The sequence below is a fragment of the Lissotriton vulgaris genome, chromosome 7 (assembly GCF_964263255.1).
Source record: "Lissotriton vulgaris chromosome 7, aLisVul1.2, whole genome shotgun sequence".
NCBI classification, from domain to species: Eukaryota; Metazoa; Chordata; class Amphibia; order Caudata; family Salamandridae; genus Lissotriton; species Lissotriton vulgaris.
In genome coordinates this window covers 690,069,215-690,084,944 of record NC_141695.1, presented here as the reverse complement: position 1 = coordinate 690,084,944, position 15,730 = coordinate 690,069,215, and the positions used below count along the sequence as shown (strand labels likewise).

The window sequence follows — 15,730 nt, the reverse complement described above, 5'->3', positions numbered from 1 at the left end:
CCATCTTGGTCCCAGGCTGGTCATCCCTCGCAGAGGGATAAACAGGAACCAGCCAAGCTGAAACACCAACACAGTGACAACTTCACCAGTGACAGCTGAGTGCTCCTCTAATTTGAGCACAGAAGTACTTATGTATTTATAACAATAGCATGCATGCTTCAGTGTAGATGCTTCAGCTAAGTTGACATTATTTATTGTCTTTTTGATAGCAATGACGCCTCATGGACGCAAATAACAAGAAACAACATTTGCACAATGTGTGTTGAGGCCCTGTACAAAATGTTCAAGGTGTTGTGATAGTGGTTTTGTAAGCAAAGTGGTTTTAGAGAAACTAACCCTGCACTGTCGCACAAGCTAAAGTGTGTCAAAAGTCATTGTGTGATAGAAAGGCAGCTTGAGAAATGTGGACATGGTAAAATGGTGGTGTCTCTTCCGAGGCCTAACTGAGCCATGTGACAATACGTTATCCTTCTGCCTCTTTAAGCAAGATTCTTCCAAACATATGGCACACTTCTCAAGTGCTCAATAATACTTTCTATTTCAGAACAGACCTTTATGTGTCCTGGAACAACAGACCTTTGTAGCTGGCCTGCCCTCCAGGTTCGACCAAGATGTTTTCAGGAAATTTAGAAGACTTCACATCATGTGCCTTCACTTTTTCGGGCTGATGGCTTTCTTTTTTGCATCAATTCACAACAGAGCCAAATCTGCACTGAATTGGAGACAGTGACTGACTCTACGATTACAGCTTCTATAACACATGCTAATACAAATAAAGCTTCAACTCCTTTAAAACACGTTTGTACTACATAGGAGCTAAATCTGTGTAGGTCTGCACAATAGAATCTCACACAAACCTGGAGAAAGGTAATTCACAAACTTGCCAGTATTGAGTGAAAAACGTGATTTTATATTCACTGAATAGCTAAAGCAAGCACTGGACAACAAGCAACAAAAATAACCAGAAAAAATGTTTGTGGTGAACTTTGTACAACGCGGTTCATAGCAAACAATGTCCCATCGCTTGAGGATCACAATTTAAAAAAACAAAACAAGCATTTTCTAAGCCTCAGTCTTACTCTGCCAATAAATGTAACTGAATGGAAAGGTTTAGCCTGCTAGTACTACCTGCTCAAAGTCATTACCTATGTATATTTGGTATCAACAGAACCGCATGCATAAGAATATTAAGTCCTCACAATTGCAGTCACTGGTGAGCAAAGGGGAAATACAATGCTTGGTGTTGCCAAATGAAAGTGTAGTCTGGGAGTGTGGGTCACTAGTTGCATGGGAAATATTGTGCCAATAAAGGCAACGGAGGACATATTGGAAATCTATGTTCTTGCAATGTTTGATACAGCTATAACTTTTCAAGATGGCTATCATATTGTGTCTGGATGCAACATGAGGGCCAAAGTAGAAAATTATTAAACAATGCAATAAAATAGAATTTCAAGATGGCCACTTCATTAGGTCAAGTTGCACGACATTGCATCTATATGATATATGGTACCATGTCAAAATTCGATTTTCTTGATTTTAATATTACTGTTATACTACTGTACACTTATGGGTGTACAGCCCAGGCTGGTGTCCTTAGGACACTCACCACGCATGTTTAGAAGAGAAGGGAAATCTTAGGAACACCCACATGGACATATCTAGGAGCAAAATACTTTATCATCTCCTGTTTCAGATATAAATGCTCAAATTTTGAGACAAAGACTGAAATCTAATTAAAAGTGTCCCAAAATATAGAAAAAGAGAACTGAAGGAAACCCTTCTGAATAAATGCTTGGCTAGACTTAATGCAAAATTAACTACTAATCTCTTGTGGTTACGAGACCTGAAAGTTATTAGAACTGTAGAAATTGTGGCACTGGATCAGAGGGCAGGCTGTGTTCTGACTGGGTTTTGCCAGAGTAAGCCTCCATCCTTCCTGAAAATGACTTGCAATAGGATTTTGACTGTTCCTTCGGGGAGTTTGTCTGATTTTAATCTATCTTCCAAGTGTGATTCCTGTTTTGAGGATTATATTGTCTACGTGAGTGCTCCTTTGGAGAGATCCCTATTTATTAAATTTAGGCTCAGACTGCTCCCATTGGCTGCTTTCACTGGCACATGGAGAAAAAACCTTGCTTTATTTATTGAGTTTTATATAGCACTGGTTAGACCCGTAGGTATCAGAGCGCTTTACATTCGGTTACACAATGTTACAGAGAATGATAACAATGACACATTACATCAAAAATGCGCAGCACATTGAAAGAGGAAAGAAAGGTGAACAATATAGGGAGGGGGAGGAATGGGGAAGTGTGAAGGGGAAAAATGAGGGAAAAGACAGCAGGAGAGATTAAGGGAAATCTGCCCAAAAGCCGACTGGATATGTGACGTCCGATGAGGGAATCCACAGCCTGTCTCCGCTTTAGCTAAACAAGGTAGCTCCACCGGGCATCAGTCAAAATGGCTGGGCCTCAGCTGTCGATGGAGAACTCAAAGAGTCAATGACTGAGGCGACCATCTTGAGGTCAAGCAGGGAGGGATGGGTCCTTGATGTATGAATTCAGAGGATCCCCACAATTTTCTACAATCCGGATGAAAGGGGGTGCAAACTAAGCAGAGGATCGGCATGATGAACAGAGCGGATGCTGGCTGGACCCAGCAGTATCAGAGCACTATACTAGAGTATTGTAGAGATCCCTACCCCCTCCTGGCCAATCCCACACTTTCACTTGGACTCAGCAGCTGATAAGCTTCAGGCCAAAGGGGCCATATGTTTCACCGCCATCTTGGGGTCAGACGGGCTTGTGGAATCCCATGGGGGCCCCCCATTCACCAACATACTGTGTGAGCTTAACGGCGATGTTTCAATATTAATCCCAGGGGGGGCTCACTCCACCTCCCCAAGCCCCCGTGCATGCTCCCACCTGTTAGATTTGAGGAGCGGTGCAATAGTCTTCGACACAGCCTCAAAGATGCAGGGCCGACTGTGGATCTCGTTCAGGGCTCGGATGCAGCCAAAGTTAGTCTCCTCCTGGACAAAAGTGGGGCTACTCACCCTCGTCTCTAGGGAGCGTCAGCCCGTATGGGGCATTCAGCGAGTGTAGGGTCCAGCGCTAATTTCACAGAGCAGCATCTCCGCGCAGCTACTCATGGTCACAGTCAAGATATCAGGCACCCATTGAGTTTGAAGGTGGGGGGGACTCAGGGTCTCGCCGCTCCTCCAATGCAGTCTCCCAGGAGGCCACTCATTAATTATGTGGCCCCTGCTCTGTTACACAATTTGAGCGAGTCCGCTCTGGTCCAGGCGCCATTTAAAGGCGCAATCGTCTGGCGAATTTTTGCTGATTACACAGCAACGGCGCAATTTAGAGGAACGGCGTTCACATCAGCAGACGCTCCCAGAACTCCGATGTCAGGAGTGAGTTTCTCCTGCTGGTTTTGGAACAGAAAAGCACTGCACTAAGTTGTTAAGAGCAGGGTTTCCACGGAGCTACAGTTCTGAGCAGCCATGATGGAATTAGCTCCGACTCCACTCTTGCTATGTCCACTAAAGTATGCCCTGTGGGATGCTTGAGTGTTGTAAATCATGATTGTGCCTTATTTTTCTGCACTGCCTAAGCACAACAGTGTTCATGTTGGATTGTCCCTCTTATTCCTCTCCTCCACCTAGAGAATCGACATTTAACCCTGATGATCTGCAAGTCAGACACTAGGCCCAGTGCTGTATTCACAGTCTTCAACTTTGTACTTTCAATATGCTATATCAGACAAAAAAACTGTTGGGCTAAACTCCTTTTAGAGGTGTGTACGGTATGGCACTAAAACCACCTTGGTTTAAATTGTATTCTTTTTAATCTTTTCATGCACTACACACTTTAACACTAGCAAACCCTAGTGATCTGAAGGAAACTTCAATTTAGATCACAGTCTTAGTTGAATGGACATTAGTGCAACAGGCCCAATTTACAGTTTGGCTGACCCATTAAAGATGTGACAGGTATCCTGTCCATCCTAACATAAGTGCCATAGGATATAATGCACTTGTAATAAGGCAGACAGGATATCTGTGATGGAGTAATCTGTCCATCAAACTGTAAATCGAGTCCTGTGTGTCTATTCGAGCCAGCTACACTGTGTGTTCCTTGTAGCTTATGGGTAACTCACCCCCTTGAAACTATCTCAGCATATGTTTCAGTCTGCTGGTCCTTGCCTTTAACCCTCTTTTGTCAGGGGCCATCTCCTTCCCACCTTGGGTGCAATAGTTTGCATTTCTTCCATTGATGGTCACAAGACAAGTTCTCCAGATCTCTCTACTGGTTTATCCTACTTATGGGAGCAAACAGCACCAGGCAGAGCCCTGTTTCTGGAGAAATTCCAGCTATCCGGACTATAGAATTTCTTCATGAAACTCCAATGAGAGCTGACTTGAGAAGCCCAGCATTTGTCATATTTTAGTAGCCCTGGCAGTTGATCATGGCCAACTAAAGAGCAAGCAGCTTCGAAATAACAGTGAATACCAGTGCTTCTTCGTTTACTCATCCCCTTGGCTATTGCAGGACCGAAGAGATGGAACCAAATGATCAGTTTATGTTTTGCGGGCGAACAGAAGAGGCAAGGTTGTTGCGTAATGGTTTGCATTGGGGTTTTCGGTTGGGGTGTGAGGGTCCGAGGAAGCATCGGTGGGAAGACAATTTGCGATCAGCATGGGAACACAGACAGGTGGTGAGGGACAAGTTGGAGAAAGAAGTTGGGGCAGGCAGGATGGTGGGCCCCTTGTTAGACTGGCCTATGCAGAACCTTATTGTGTCTCCAATTGGGGTGGTCCCCAAGAAAGAGGAAGGGAAATTTTGCTTGATGCTTGATTCAGCATTTGTCTGGCCGGAGGGTCAGTTGGTGAAAGATTTCATCGTTGATGAGGTAGCATCGGTGTCCTACCCCTCGGTTGACATGGCCATGTCACTGGTAGTGGCAGAGGGCCCGACGGCATAGATGGATAAATGCGACGTGAAGTCAGCTTTCTGGCTGCTTCCAGTACACCCAGAGGATTTCCAGCAACTGGGTTTGAGGGCAAATGGTATGTTGACAAAGCACTACAGATGGGCTGTTCGATATCCTGTTTTTTATTTGAATGTGTGTTCACATTGCAGACGGGTCATCAGTTGGTAACGCACTATTTGGATGATTTCTTCATACTGGGGGCACCAGGTTTGGCGGACTGGCAGATGCTGCTGGCAAGGTTTTAAGAGCTCATGGGTGTCATAGAGGTGCCGTTGGCACCAGAGAAAACAGTGGGCCCTGACACAGTGCAGTCATTTTTGTTTTCTTTGAGATTGATTCCATGTGGATATAAGCCAGGCTACCACAGGACAAAAAGGAGAAAATGCAGGCTTTAATAATGTGCATGGTGAGAAAGGAAAAAGTCAAAGTGAAGTAGATTCAAGTTTTGCTGGGTCATCTCAATTTTGCATGCAGGGTACTACGTGCAGGAAGATTGTTCTGCAGGAGGTTGGGGAGGTCATTGTCAGGGACTGCTGTTCCTCACCATAACGTGCAGATTTTAGTGAGGGTCAAAGAGGATTTGAGGATGTGGTGCACTTTCTTGCAGGACTTCAACAGTATTCCTTTGACAAGACAATGGGATATTGATTGGGACTCACAGAACTTTTTGGATGCGCGTGGGAGACCGGGACTTCAGTTTGTATTGTCAAGGTAGATGGTGCATGGAGCAATGGCCGGCTGCATGGGCTAATGCTTTGGCAGCAGCGGTAATTCTCTGGGGCGCGGAATTGGCACACCAGTGAGGTGTGCTTTTGGGTGGACAACATGGCTGTAGTAGAGGTGGTGAATAAACAGTCTGCCAGGGACACGCAGGTGCTGAAATTGTTACGGATTTTTGTGTTGGGATGCTTGCGCTATGACATACCTTTCAGAGCGGGTCATGTTCCAGGAGTGGATAATGACATCGCTGATGCTTTGTCTCGTTCACAGTGGGGGAGATTCTGTGGGTTAGCCAAGGACGGGGACAGAGATTCGACACCCTTGCCGGAGAAGTTATGGTCGGTAGGTAACGCCGGATGGTACAAGTGGTGGTAAGATCATTGGCTGATTCAACGCATATGTACAGGCTTGGAGGGAATTCTTGAAGTAAGGACACAGAGTCAAGTAGCTGGTCAAGCACAGTGTAAAGGCGTGGTGCAATATATCATGTGGCTGATTGAGAAAGGTCTGTCACGGGTGACTACTTCTTAGAGGTTGGCAGGTTTAGCCTTCATAGGTAAATTGTTCTGGGGTCACCGACCATCTGCCGGGGACCTGGGGCGTGCGATATTGGAAGGTTGGGCACGGGAGCAGGGCCTGTTGGGGCAGGTTAGGACACCTTTAACTTTGAATCTGTTGCTCCAGGTGTTACAACAATTACCTGAAGTCTGCCAAGATAAGGGGGAGACTTGCCGTTTTTCAACGGTAATGGTCTGGATGTTTTATGGGGCTTTTAGAGTATCAGAATTACTAGGGAGTAGGGGCAGTAGAGGCCTTTTCTGGGAAGAAATAATTCAGACACCGAGGAGATGGGAGGTGTGGATTTATCAATCTAAAGCAGATCAGAGGTTCCAAGGAAAGCGGGTCAATTTGAATGCTATGGTTACGGCTGGAGTGTGTCTTGTGGCATGGGGTAGTGGCAGGGAAGACTAGTTTGGTGGTTTTCCTTCGTATTCAGAGAGGCAAGATCACAGCATACCAGTTGTTGGTGATACTCTGGGCAGCTTTGACTGGCTCAGGGTGCAAGTAGCTGATTATGGCATGCACTCTTTCTGCATCAATGCAACGTTTGAATCAGCATACAGGGGCTGAGCACAGAAGGATATCATGCGTTTGGGTCGCTGGTCATCAGGATGCTATAAGCCCCAAGTGCGGAGACTGGAGGACAAGGGTAGCGCATTGGATGCGACTCAGAGAAACTCTTCCTGTTTGTTTCTTTCTTCCTAGGTGCAGTAGACGGCCCTCCGTCTGAGGAAGTCGTGATCTGTATAGTGGGCCACTCTTTCATCAAATAGGCAGCGACACAAGCAGGACAGAGGGGCATGGGGGCTAGTTTGGGTTTTAATGAACGCCCTTTTCAAGTCACTGGGAAAGAAAAAGAGGGTATGTATTGAGAGATCTTTTGCACATATTAAAAGGCATGATGGTTGGGTCTCGGTGCCCGGATGTGTTGCTTCTTAACTTGGGGGAGAATGAGTTTGTCAGACAGAAGCGCATAGTGTTGTTGAGAACCATGAAGAGAGATTTGTTAGAAATTAAGGCGAAATGGGCAGGTGTGTATGTGTGGTGGACCGAATTTGTGCCACGGCATTCTTGGAGAGGTGCACCAAGCCGGCGGCAACAGACAAGACAAGGGGGAAAATCAACAGGGAGGTGGTGCGCTTTTGTAGGGAGTTCGGGTTCGGCAGGATATATCACTCAGATATTAAACTCGGGGCCACACTGGATGTATAGAGAGGTTTTAGCTTTCTAAGGCAGTTGGCCAGGAAATGTTGTGATGTGCAACTGTTTCAATAAAGTGGCCTTTTTCACAAACAAAAGTGGCCAGTATTTGTACTGCGCCCCTCCCTCCGAAGAGGGTTTGGGGTGCAGGTGACCGAATGGAAGTCTGACCCACCTGGCAGATTAGAAGGGTAGTGCAGCCCAAATGTAGCCCAGCAAATATTTAGGGGGATATTTTGGGCTACCAGCCACCAATTTTAGGTTCAGGTGAGCTGGTGGCTGGTAATCTGTCATTAGTGGTAATCTTTGACCCTCCATCCTGACCCTTTAAGTTCGGCTTCGGGGGTTGAAAATGTTGGGGGGTTTTAGTAGGCGGTTGTTGGGACAGGTGCACATGGGTGAGGTGTGTATACATTGTCGCTTGGAATAGGTGTTACGGGGGCATGACAAGTTTGACCGGAAGTTGCAGAAGTTGCTAGTTGGTGAACAATCTGCAAGGGGAGAGTAGGCAGGTAGTTTAAGATTCAATTTAGGGAATTTTGACACTTCCAGGTTCTTATAAATACTTATAGGATGTAGGGGGAATTGAAAGTTGGAAATGTTGAAATGCAATACAGGTAAAGAGCTAGCTGCAGGGTGGTTATGTTTGGGGGATCATATGGGTGGGAGTGGGATAGGGACTAGTTCACTGCCAATGTAAAGAGGTTTTAGGTTTGTAAGGTGGTTGTCCAGGAAATGTTGTGATGTGCACCTATATCAATAAAGCGGTCTTTTTCACACACAAAAGTGGTTAGTGTTTGTATTGCCCACCACCCTTTTCCTGTTCCTCCTCTGTCTTCACTGCTACAGGTGCAGATGAGTACCTCTCCTCGATTCTCTCTAAAACTGTAGTAGATTGGGTTATTATGACAAGGTGTTTTGCTTGATACTGCCTTTTGTGATCTCTTTAACTGACTTTGCTTTATTTTGCTATGCTGGGTTTCTAATCCTTTTTCTCCCCACATGTTCGGCCTGTGGGATCAGCTTTTCTGACTCCCTGGGCAGTTGCTGTGCAGCGTGGGGGACACGCTAATGTGCAGAGTCCTTCAATGGCTAGAGGGCGCACCTCTAATCAAGATCCCGATCCTCTAACCATTCACACTGCATGGTACAAGTCTCCATGCTCTGTCTCTGCAGCTCTGTCACCCTGCGCCTGCAATGATTGGTTCAGCTGCCTCTCCTTCTTAAAAGTCCCTGCCGGTTTACGGCATCTTCTTTCAATGGGAGTGGTGAGTCAGGGACTTGGCACCCATTGAGAATGCAACTTGACACCAGAGTGGCATCCATATCTGCCAAATATCACACAGGTTTGCCCAGGCTCAGCCCATTAATCAGTATATGAGCAGGAAGATAAATGCTCCTTAATCCCCTACGAAATTGCACCCTCAGGGATATATATATATGTGGGGTTGCTGAATATATATTTGTGTGTGGGTTTGTTGACACAGATCTACCTGACATCCATATTGGTGTGACCAAGGCCCTAAAAATGTAACAAATGGATGACTCCTACTTCCATGAGGAGGAGATTAAATCTGTATCATGGGATGAGTATGTTGCGGAGGCAGTTAACACCTTAGTTCACACAGCTCTATCCACAGCTCCTAAAATAAGAAACTTCAATAGTTGGTGGCCAACAGCACTTTAACTCTATCCTGGAGGTATGAACAACCTGGTCCTTCTGGGTCCTCACAATCTTCGAAACAGAATGCATCCTAATTAAAAGAGACAACAAAACGTCCAAGGGAATCCAATTCCACATAGGTTGCATTTGATATCCTTAAGAAGGAATTATTGGCCAAACAACTTGCCCTCCCTGAGAACCCTGAAGACATACCTGGTCCCTTCCATGGGGACCCCCCTTCACCAAGCTATACTGATTCTGATTCGCCCCTTGACTCTGATGGAGACAAAGAACCCACCAGATCTAAACACCCAAATCTGTCACTACCATCTCAATCTGGATGACCTATATCATCCCAGCTCTACAGAATTTATTTGTGCTGATAAGGTGGTGGCCTATATAGTGAACTGCCTTCACTAACGACTGGAAAAGGAAGTCTGTAATAGACTCCGAGCAGAATGCCCCGCTATTCCCTTGATGGGGAAGTGTTGTGCACTAGAGATTGATGCAAAAATGTTCACTTTTCAAGCAGAATATATTATGGACCCCAAAAAAGGCATTGACCGCTTCTGACGTTCATGCCAGGACAAGTTATTTGAGATAGCAGGTCCATCAACAAAACATTCTGGACTTGGCTGAAGAAGAAGCTGGCTCCCTTATTAACTCTGAGAACCTTACCGACTGGTCTCAATGGACAATAATCTTCCTTGGAAAAACTAATTGCAAATCCCTGATAATCAAAGTGGACCCCAAGTTGGGGGATCTTGGCTCTACAGAGGCAGGTGTTGTCATCCAGGAAGGTCTCTTCATTGACCCTGTCACAAAAGAACTTGAGAAATTAGTTTCCACTTTTATCGCCTTGGACAAGGCCGGAGCGTCCATTAAAAAGTGTTTGCCACTAAGATTTTCCCCAGGACTAACCGAGAAAGAGGGCACTCAGCTGGCCATCTCTTCAACAGCACCTCTCAGCAAGATCAAGTACTCCATAGAAGGGTACTGCCAGTTGAAGATTTTGGGTCGTTCCCCTTGCGAGGCTCTGGAAGAATGCAAAACAGCAGAGGCCTGTCAAGAGGAATGTACTACGCCACTGCCTACAACGGTAAGTACATCCTCTTTGGCACCGGTTCTGGTGGGAGGCAGGCTAGTGAGGTTCCTACCCAACTGGAGACCCATAACCTCAGATGCATGGGTTCTTTAGAGAGTTACGCTGTTCCACAAAGAGTTCTACGGATCTCTCTTCCAGGTTGTTCCGCCTCATCTACTAATATGCTCTGAGGGGAACTACAAGCTCAATGACAAAGAGGTAGCAGATATGACAGCAAAAACGGCAATCACAAGCTCCTTCCTAAATCCCAGAAGCTTTGTAAACAACATTTTCTTCATGGAGAAGAAGGACAAAGGCTTCAGTTCGGTGATAAGCCTACAAAACCTCAATGAATGGCTTCAAGATTGAGTAAATCCATCTTCTGCGGGACATCCTTCTTCCGGGGGACTGGATTTTTTGCCTAGATTTGAAAGATGCTTACCTTTCGATCTCTATATAAAGTCCTCACCACAGACTCCTACAAATTATCTGGAGGTGGCAGGTATTCAAGTTTACATGTCTTCCTTTCAGCCTTTCATCAACACTGTGGGATGTTACAAACAAGTGAAACAAGTGAAATTTCACATCAAGATTCCAAATCTTGCCCTTCATCAATTGAGCATCAAATTTCAATGATGGCCACTACCTAGCATCCGGTTTGCTGTAGTCGAGAGAAATGAGATGAAGGCCCAATTGATGATGGGCAAGATGTGAAATTTCACTGGTTTAAAACAATCAGGAAATCAACATCATTTGATGACATATATCGCATTTTCGATATTCAATTGGAGAGAATTTTTAAAGATTGAAAAACTTCACGAAATTACTTTATCCTTCTGAGAAGACCTTGGTACAGGGATCTAGTGTACCCAAAAGGAGACGTCCCTGGGTTTCTCTGATGAGTGAAGAAGTCTAGTACAGAAGCATTGGTTGATTGTATATATATACCCCATGAGAGTTAATAATACGGTCTTGATAAAGATGGTTTAATAAGGACGATACCATTGAAACACGTTGCCGCCATAATCCCTAATCTGTGTCTTTGGTTGAAATAACGGATATAAAAGACTTTCCAACATATCGAGTTCCAGCCTGAAATATCATCCTGTCACAGATTGGCTCTATTGATGACAATGTGTATTGTCTTAAAAAACTTTGCTTGTTTTATTTCTCTTTATTTCCTTTTTGTTATCACGCCATATTTGATGTTTATATAAATTGTGTAGGATATTGTTATTGTGTATATGTATGCAACATAGGAGATTGGATTCTCATGGAAATTGCTGTTTTATATTGATAAAAAGGTTTTTAATGATGTTAATAAATCTACTCACATAAATCTAATTTAACACCTGTGTGGTGGCACACTATATTTAGTAACGGTTGATATTTCCCGTTTGGTGCTGTGTCTGCATGAAGTGGCATATGTGATTTGGCTGAATATGAAGAGTTGTGGGTAATATATAGTCCACCAGATGATACATTGCTAGGTATTGAATCGCTGGTCTGGAGAAACCTAAGTGCGCCTGTGTGTTTTGGTCAGCCAGAGAATGCCAAGCAAACACATATGCGCACTTAGGGAGTGCACGTAGCACTCCTCCTCCACATGCCCCACCCCTTCCTGCACAAGCTGGCTCAGAGCCGGCTAAGGAAAAATAAAACGATGCTATGCCATTCTTTGATTTTTAATTTGTTGGCTCTGAGCCAGGCAGTGGGGTGACGCTCCTCCGCCATTGCGGAGGAGACACCACTGGTTTTACTAACATTTTGTTCTGTGTTTGTGTCACAAAAGTGAGGCAACCCATCACAGAACGTAGAATGTTTTTCAGTAATTTATTTTTTAGTGCAAAACTTGTTTTGCGCGGGAAAGTAGTCTGAAAGTAATTGAAAGCAGTGTGCTGCACTGTACAGCACACATACAAAGTAGAAAATGTTTGAAAAGTTGTGTGGCATAGTATTTTCTACTGGAAGGAAACCATTCCAGTACAAAACTAACCCCGGGAGGTGTACTCCGCTGCGCCAGCGGAGTTTGCAGAGTTACCAACTCCGTGCTCGGTTGGGAATGCGAATTTGAGGAAAAATTCCGAACTCCGTGGCGGAGCGCAGTACTCCACTCAGCTCCCTGCAACACAGCCCAAAACTTTTTAAAAACGTACTTACCTTGTCTTCTATGTCGTCTGTGGGCTGCCCTCTTCCTCTTCCCGGTGGTTCCTGGGAATCCTGTCTCTTCTCCTTGCCGCCCTCCTCCTCCCTCCTACGTTTTACGTCTTGCTTGAACTGCGCCTGCACAAGACATAAAACGTAGGGGGAGGAGGAGGAGAGTCAGAAGAGAGGAGACACCGCAGCAAGGAGGAGGGCGGCCCGCAGACGTCCTAGAAGACAAGGTAAGTGTGGTTTTTTTTTTCTTTAAAATAAAAATTTTGTGGTCCCGGGGCGGAGCAGAGTTGAGCGTAGTTCCACAAAGTTCTTTTTAAACTCCGTGGAACTACGTGGAGAACCACTCTGTATACTCTGCTCAGGCTTTTACAAAACCTATGCTAGACTCACTCACACACCCTTGCACTATGGCGCAATGTTGTGTGTTTGGTGCATGGCAGCAAAATTCTACACCATCGCCAGGGAGAGGGAGGGAGTGTGTCATTTGCCACAAAAAGATGAAGCTACCATATTTTCCTTTTCTCTGACTGGAAGACATTTTTCTTAACTTCAAAAAAGGTGCATTGGGCCACACAATACATTTTTAACCTTGGCTTTTGGCATGCCTGGATGTAGGATACCTGGCAGGGCTTTCAGTGGGCCAGGTCTCACTGGTGCTGAGCACCAGCAGTTTTTTAAAGGTGAGCTCGAAACCGGTCCCTATTAAGCTCTGTTTTGTGCTCTAGCACAGGCGGTCTGTTTTTTCCCAAATTTCAGTGACACAGGCACATCGATGTGCATGTGCTCACACTGCTCTCTTCTCAATAGTGGAGAAGTTACAACATGACGTCATGGCAGGTGAGACTTGTAGGGGAAGGGAAATCCTTTAAAGAGAGTCATTTTCTCTCTGGATTTTCCTTCTCTTTTTGAAACTCAGTAGCAGCAACATTGTTGTGGTGTCACCAAGGCTTTAAGTGGGAGCTTTTTCAATATTTTATACAAGCCATAGTTGCTGCTTATTTATCTTATGCAACTAACAACCATTGACAAAGCCAATAGTCCTGACTTGTAGGTACGATGCTACTTGTTGTATCATATATCTGGATGCAATGGCAGAAACAGCAAAATACAAGTCAGGCGGCACACTATGCTAAGCACAGATTGTTAGCTTACATGTTTTAAGCTACGCCCTTCTTTACATTGGCCACGCCCCTTTGAGAGACACCAAAGTTTTGTCGTCCCACTTAAAGCCTGATTACGGGCATGAAAATATAAGTATGTAGTTCAATATCATAAACAATCCCGTGTGTCATAATGACCACGACATTGCACGTTGAATAGATTATAGTGTTTCTTCCTGTTGTAAAAAAACACTGTTAGTGTGACAGTCCATGTGTCATCTTGTGCCCTGCAGTAGTTGACCTACCTGTGACTTTGACCTTTAGTTCCTCGCTGCTCCTCTGCTTGCTGTTTGCATTCACGCCGCACTTGTAGAACCCAGAGTGCGAGACTTGAGCAGGGACAATGGAGTGCACAGCTCTCGCAGACACGGAAGTGATGTTGTAGATCAGGTTGTCCTCTTTATAGAAATAATACTGGATCTGGACGGGAGAGCTCTGGCTGATGTCCACGCTGCAGGTCAGGTTGATCCCAGTGCCCCTGCTGACCTCACTTGAGGGCGAGGCACTCAGCACAACGGTATTGATGGTAAATACTGTGCAGTGAAATAAAAATGAGATGTCAGATTAATAGCTCACACACACAACTGGGCCCGATTCACAGAACTGACTTAAGACAAAATCCTAAACTTACTACCATTTTGGTATTCACAGAAGGCACTTACTCATGTTGGTATTCACAGAAGGCACTTACTCATTTTGTTAGTCACAGAAGGCACTTACTCATCACTGAGTAAGTGCCTTCTGTAAATTCAAAAATGAGTAAGTTACTCGAAATGAGTAAGTTACTCAAAAGGAGTAAGTTACTCATTTTAGTATTCACAGAAGGCACTTACTCATCAATGAATAAGTGCCTTCTGTGATTACCAAAATGAGTAAGTTACTCATTTTGGTATGCACAGAAAGCACTTACTCATCAATGAATAAGTGCCTTTGGTGAATACCAAATGAGTAAGTTACTTAAATGATTTCCATCCTCAGCCAGCATCACTAAGTAAGCAAGGGAAGGCTGTAGGAGTGGGATGAGGTGTTGGGTGGGGGACATCTTGAGTGACAGCAGGACTTGTAAGGGCCAGAGAATGACAACAGTGGATTGTGCCTTTGGGGAAAAATAATTGCAGAGGGGCGTTGCCTGAGGGGATAGATTGCTGTGGTGGCAGTGCGACCAAGCCTTGTTGAAGCAGGACTTTTACTTAGAAGAACTGGGGTACAGAGCCGTCTACCATCATGAGGACCTTGTTTTTTGTGGGGTGAGTTCAGCATAAGGATTTCTTGGGAGATTAGGTTTTACTTTTCTGTTGTTCCTTGTAGAAATTATGTAACTTCTTGCTGCTTTAAAGGCCTTCCAACAACAGCTATCATGTTTTTAGGTCGAGCCTAGAGCCAGCGCGCATGCTCTGCTCTACAAGCTTATTGTAGAAGAGTAGGTAAATAGAAGCTCCGCCAATATTTGCGATTGGCTTGTGTCATTGTCTGTCCTAAATGCTGACTTCTGATTCACCGATAGGCTTGTTAGTCCCTCCTTAGTACAGCCTCCTCTTCATTTGTCATCTCCCATGGCCACTGGCCCCTTTACTTCGGTTGTTACATGATACTGCTATTTAGACTATGAGCACTATTTTCATTAATGAGGTTCCCCGACTGCAGGCATGACGTGCTTTAGTGCCTTCTTCCCCCCGCCCGCCCTCCCTCTCGTTGTCTGTGCCTTCTCTCCCCGCCCGCCCTTGCTCCTGTTGTCCGTGCCTTTCCCCTGTTGTCCGTGCCTTCTCCCCCCTCCCTCCCGTGGTCTGTGCCTTCGAAATACCCCGCCCTCCTCTCCTTCCCCTCCTCCAGTTGTTGTGATGCCAATCATTTGCAATGCAATAGCCTCTTAGCAGCTATGGAACGTCCAGCTCCAGTGCTGAACGTTCCATTGCGCAGGTGAGGTTCGAACGTCCAACGGCCGACGGCAGCACTCCTGAGGTAGTGGTGCTGTCGGCCGTTGGAATAGGCGCAGCACCTAAGAGGCTAGGTCTTGCATACATTTGAGACCTATTGCATTGTAAATACTTGTTTTAAATTGCAGAGAGCTCTGAATTTTTAAAAAAATCATACACAAAGTTGATAGTTTTAGGACCTAAGACTACACACTTCATGAGCTTAGCACTCTTTATGAAACTTTACATTCTTTAAAAATTGCATGACAAA

The 15,730-nt window shown here is 45.1% G+C and overlaps 1 protein-coding gene across 1 annotated transcript in view; it reads right to left on the bottom strand.

Moving 5' to 3' along the window:
- Nucleotides 1-15,730, bottom strand: part of PECAM1 (platelet and endothelial cell adhesion molecule 1) — a 519,858-nt gene that overhangs the window by 441,187 nt on the left and 62,941 nt on the right. Inside the window, exon 3 of the mRNA XM_086930914.1 lies at nucleotides 13,792-14,079. Within this exon, the coding sequence (XP_086787040.1) occupies nucleotides 13,792-14,079 (288 nt within the window). The remainder of the gene's footprint in view (nucleotides 1-13,791; nucleotides 14,080-15,730) is intronic.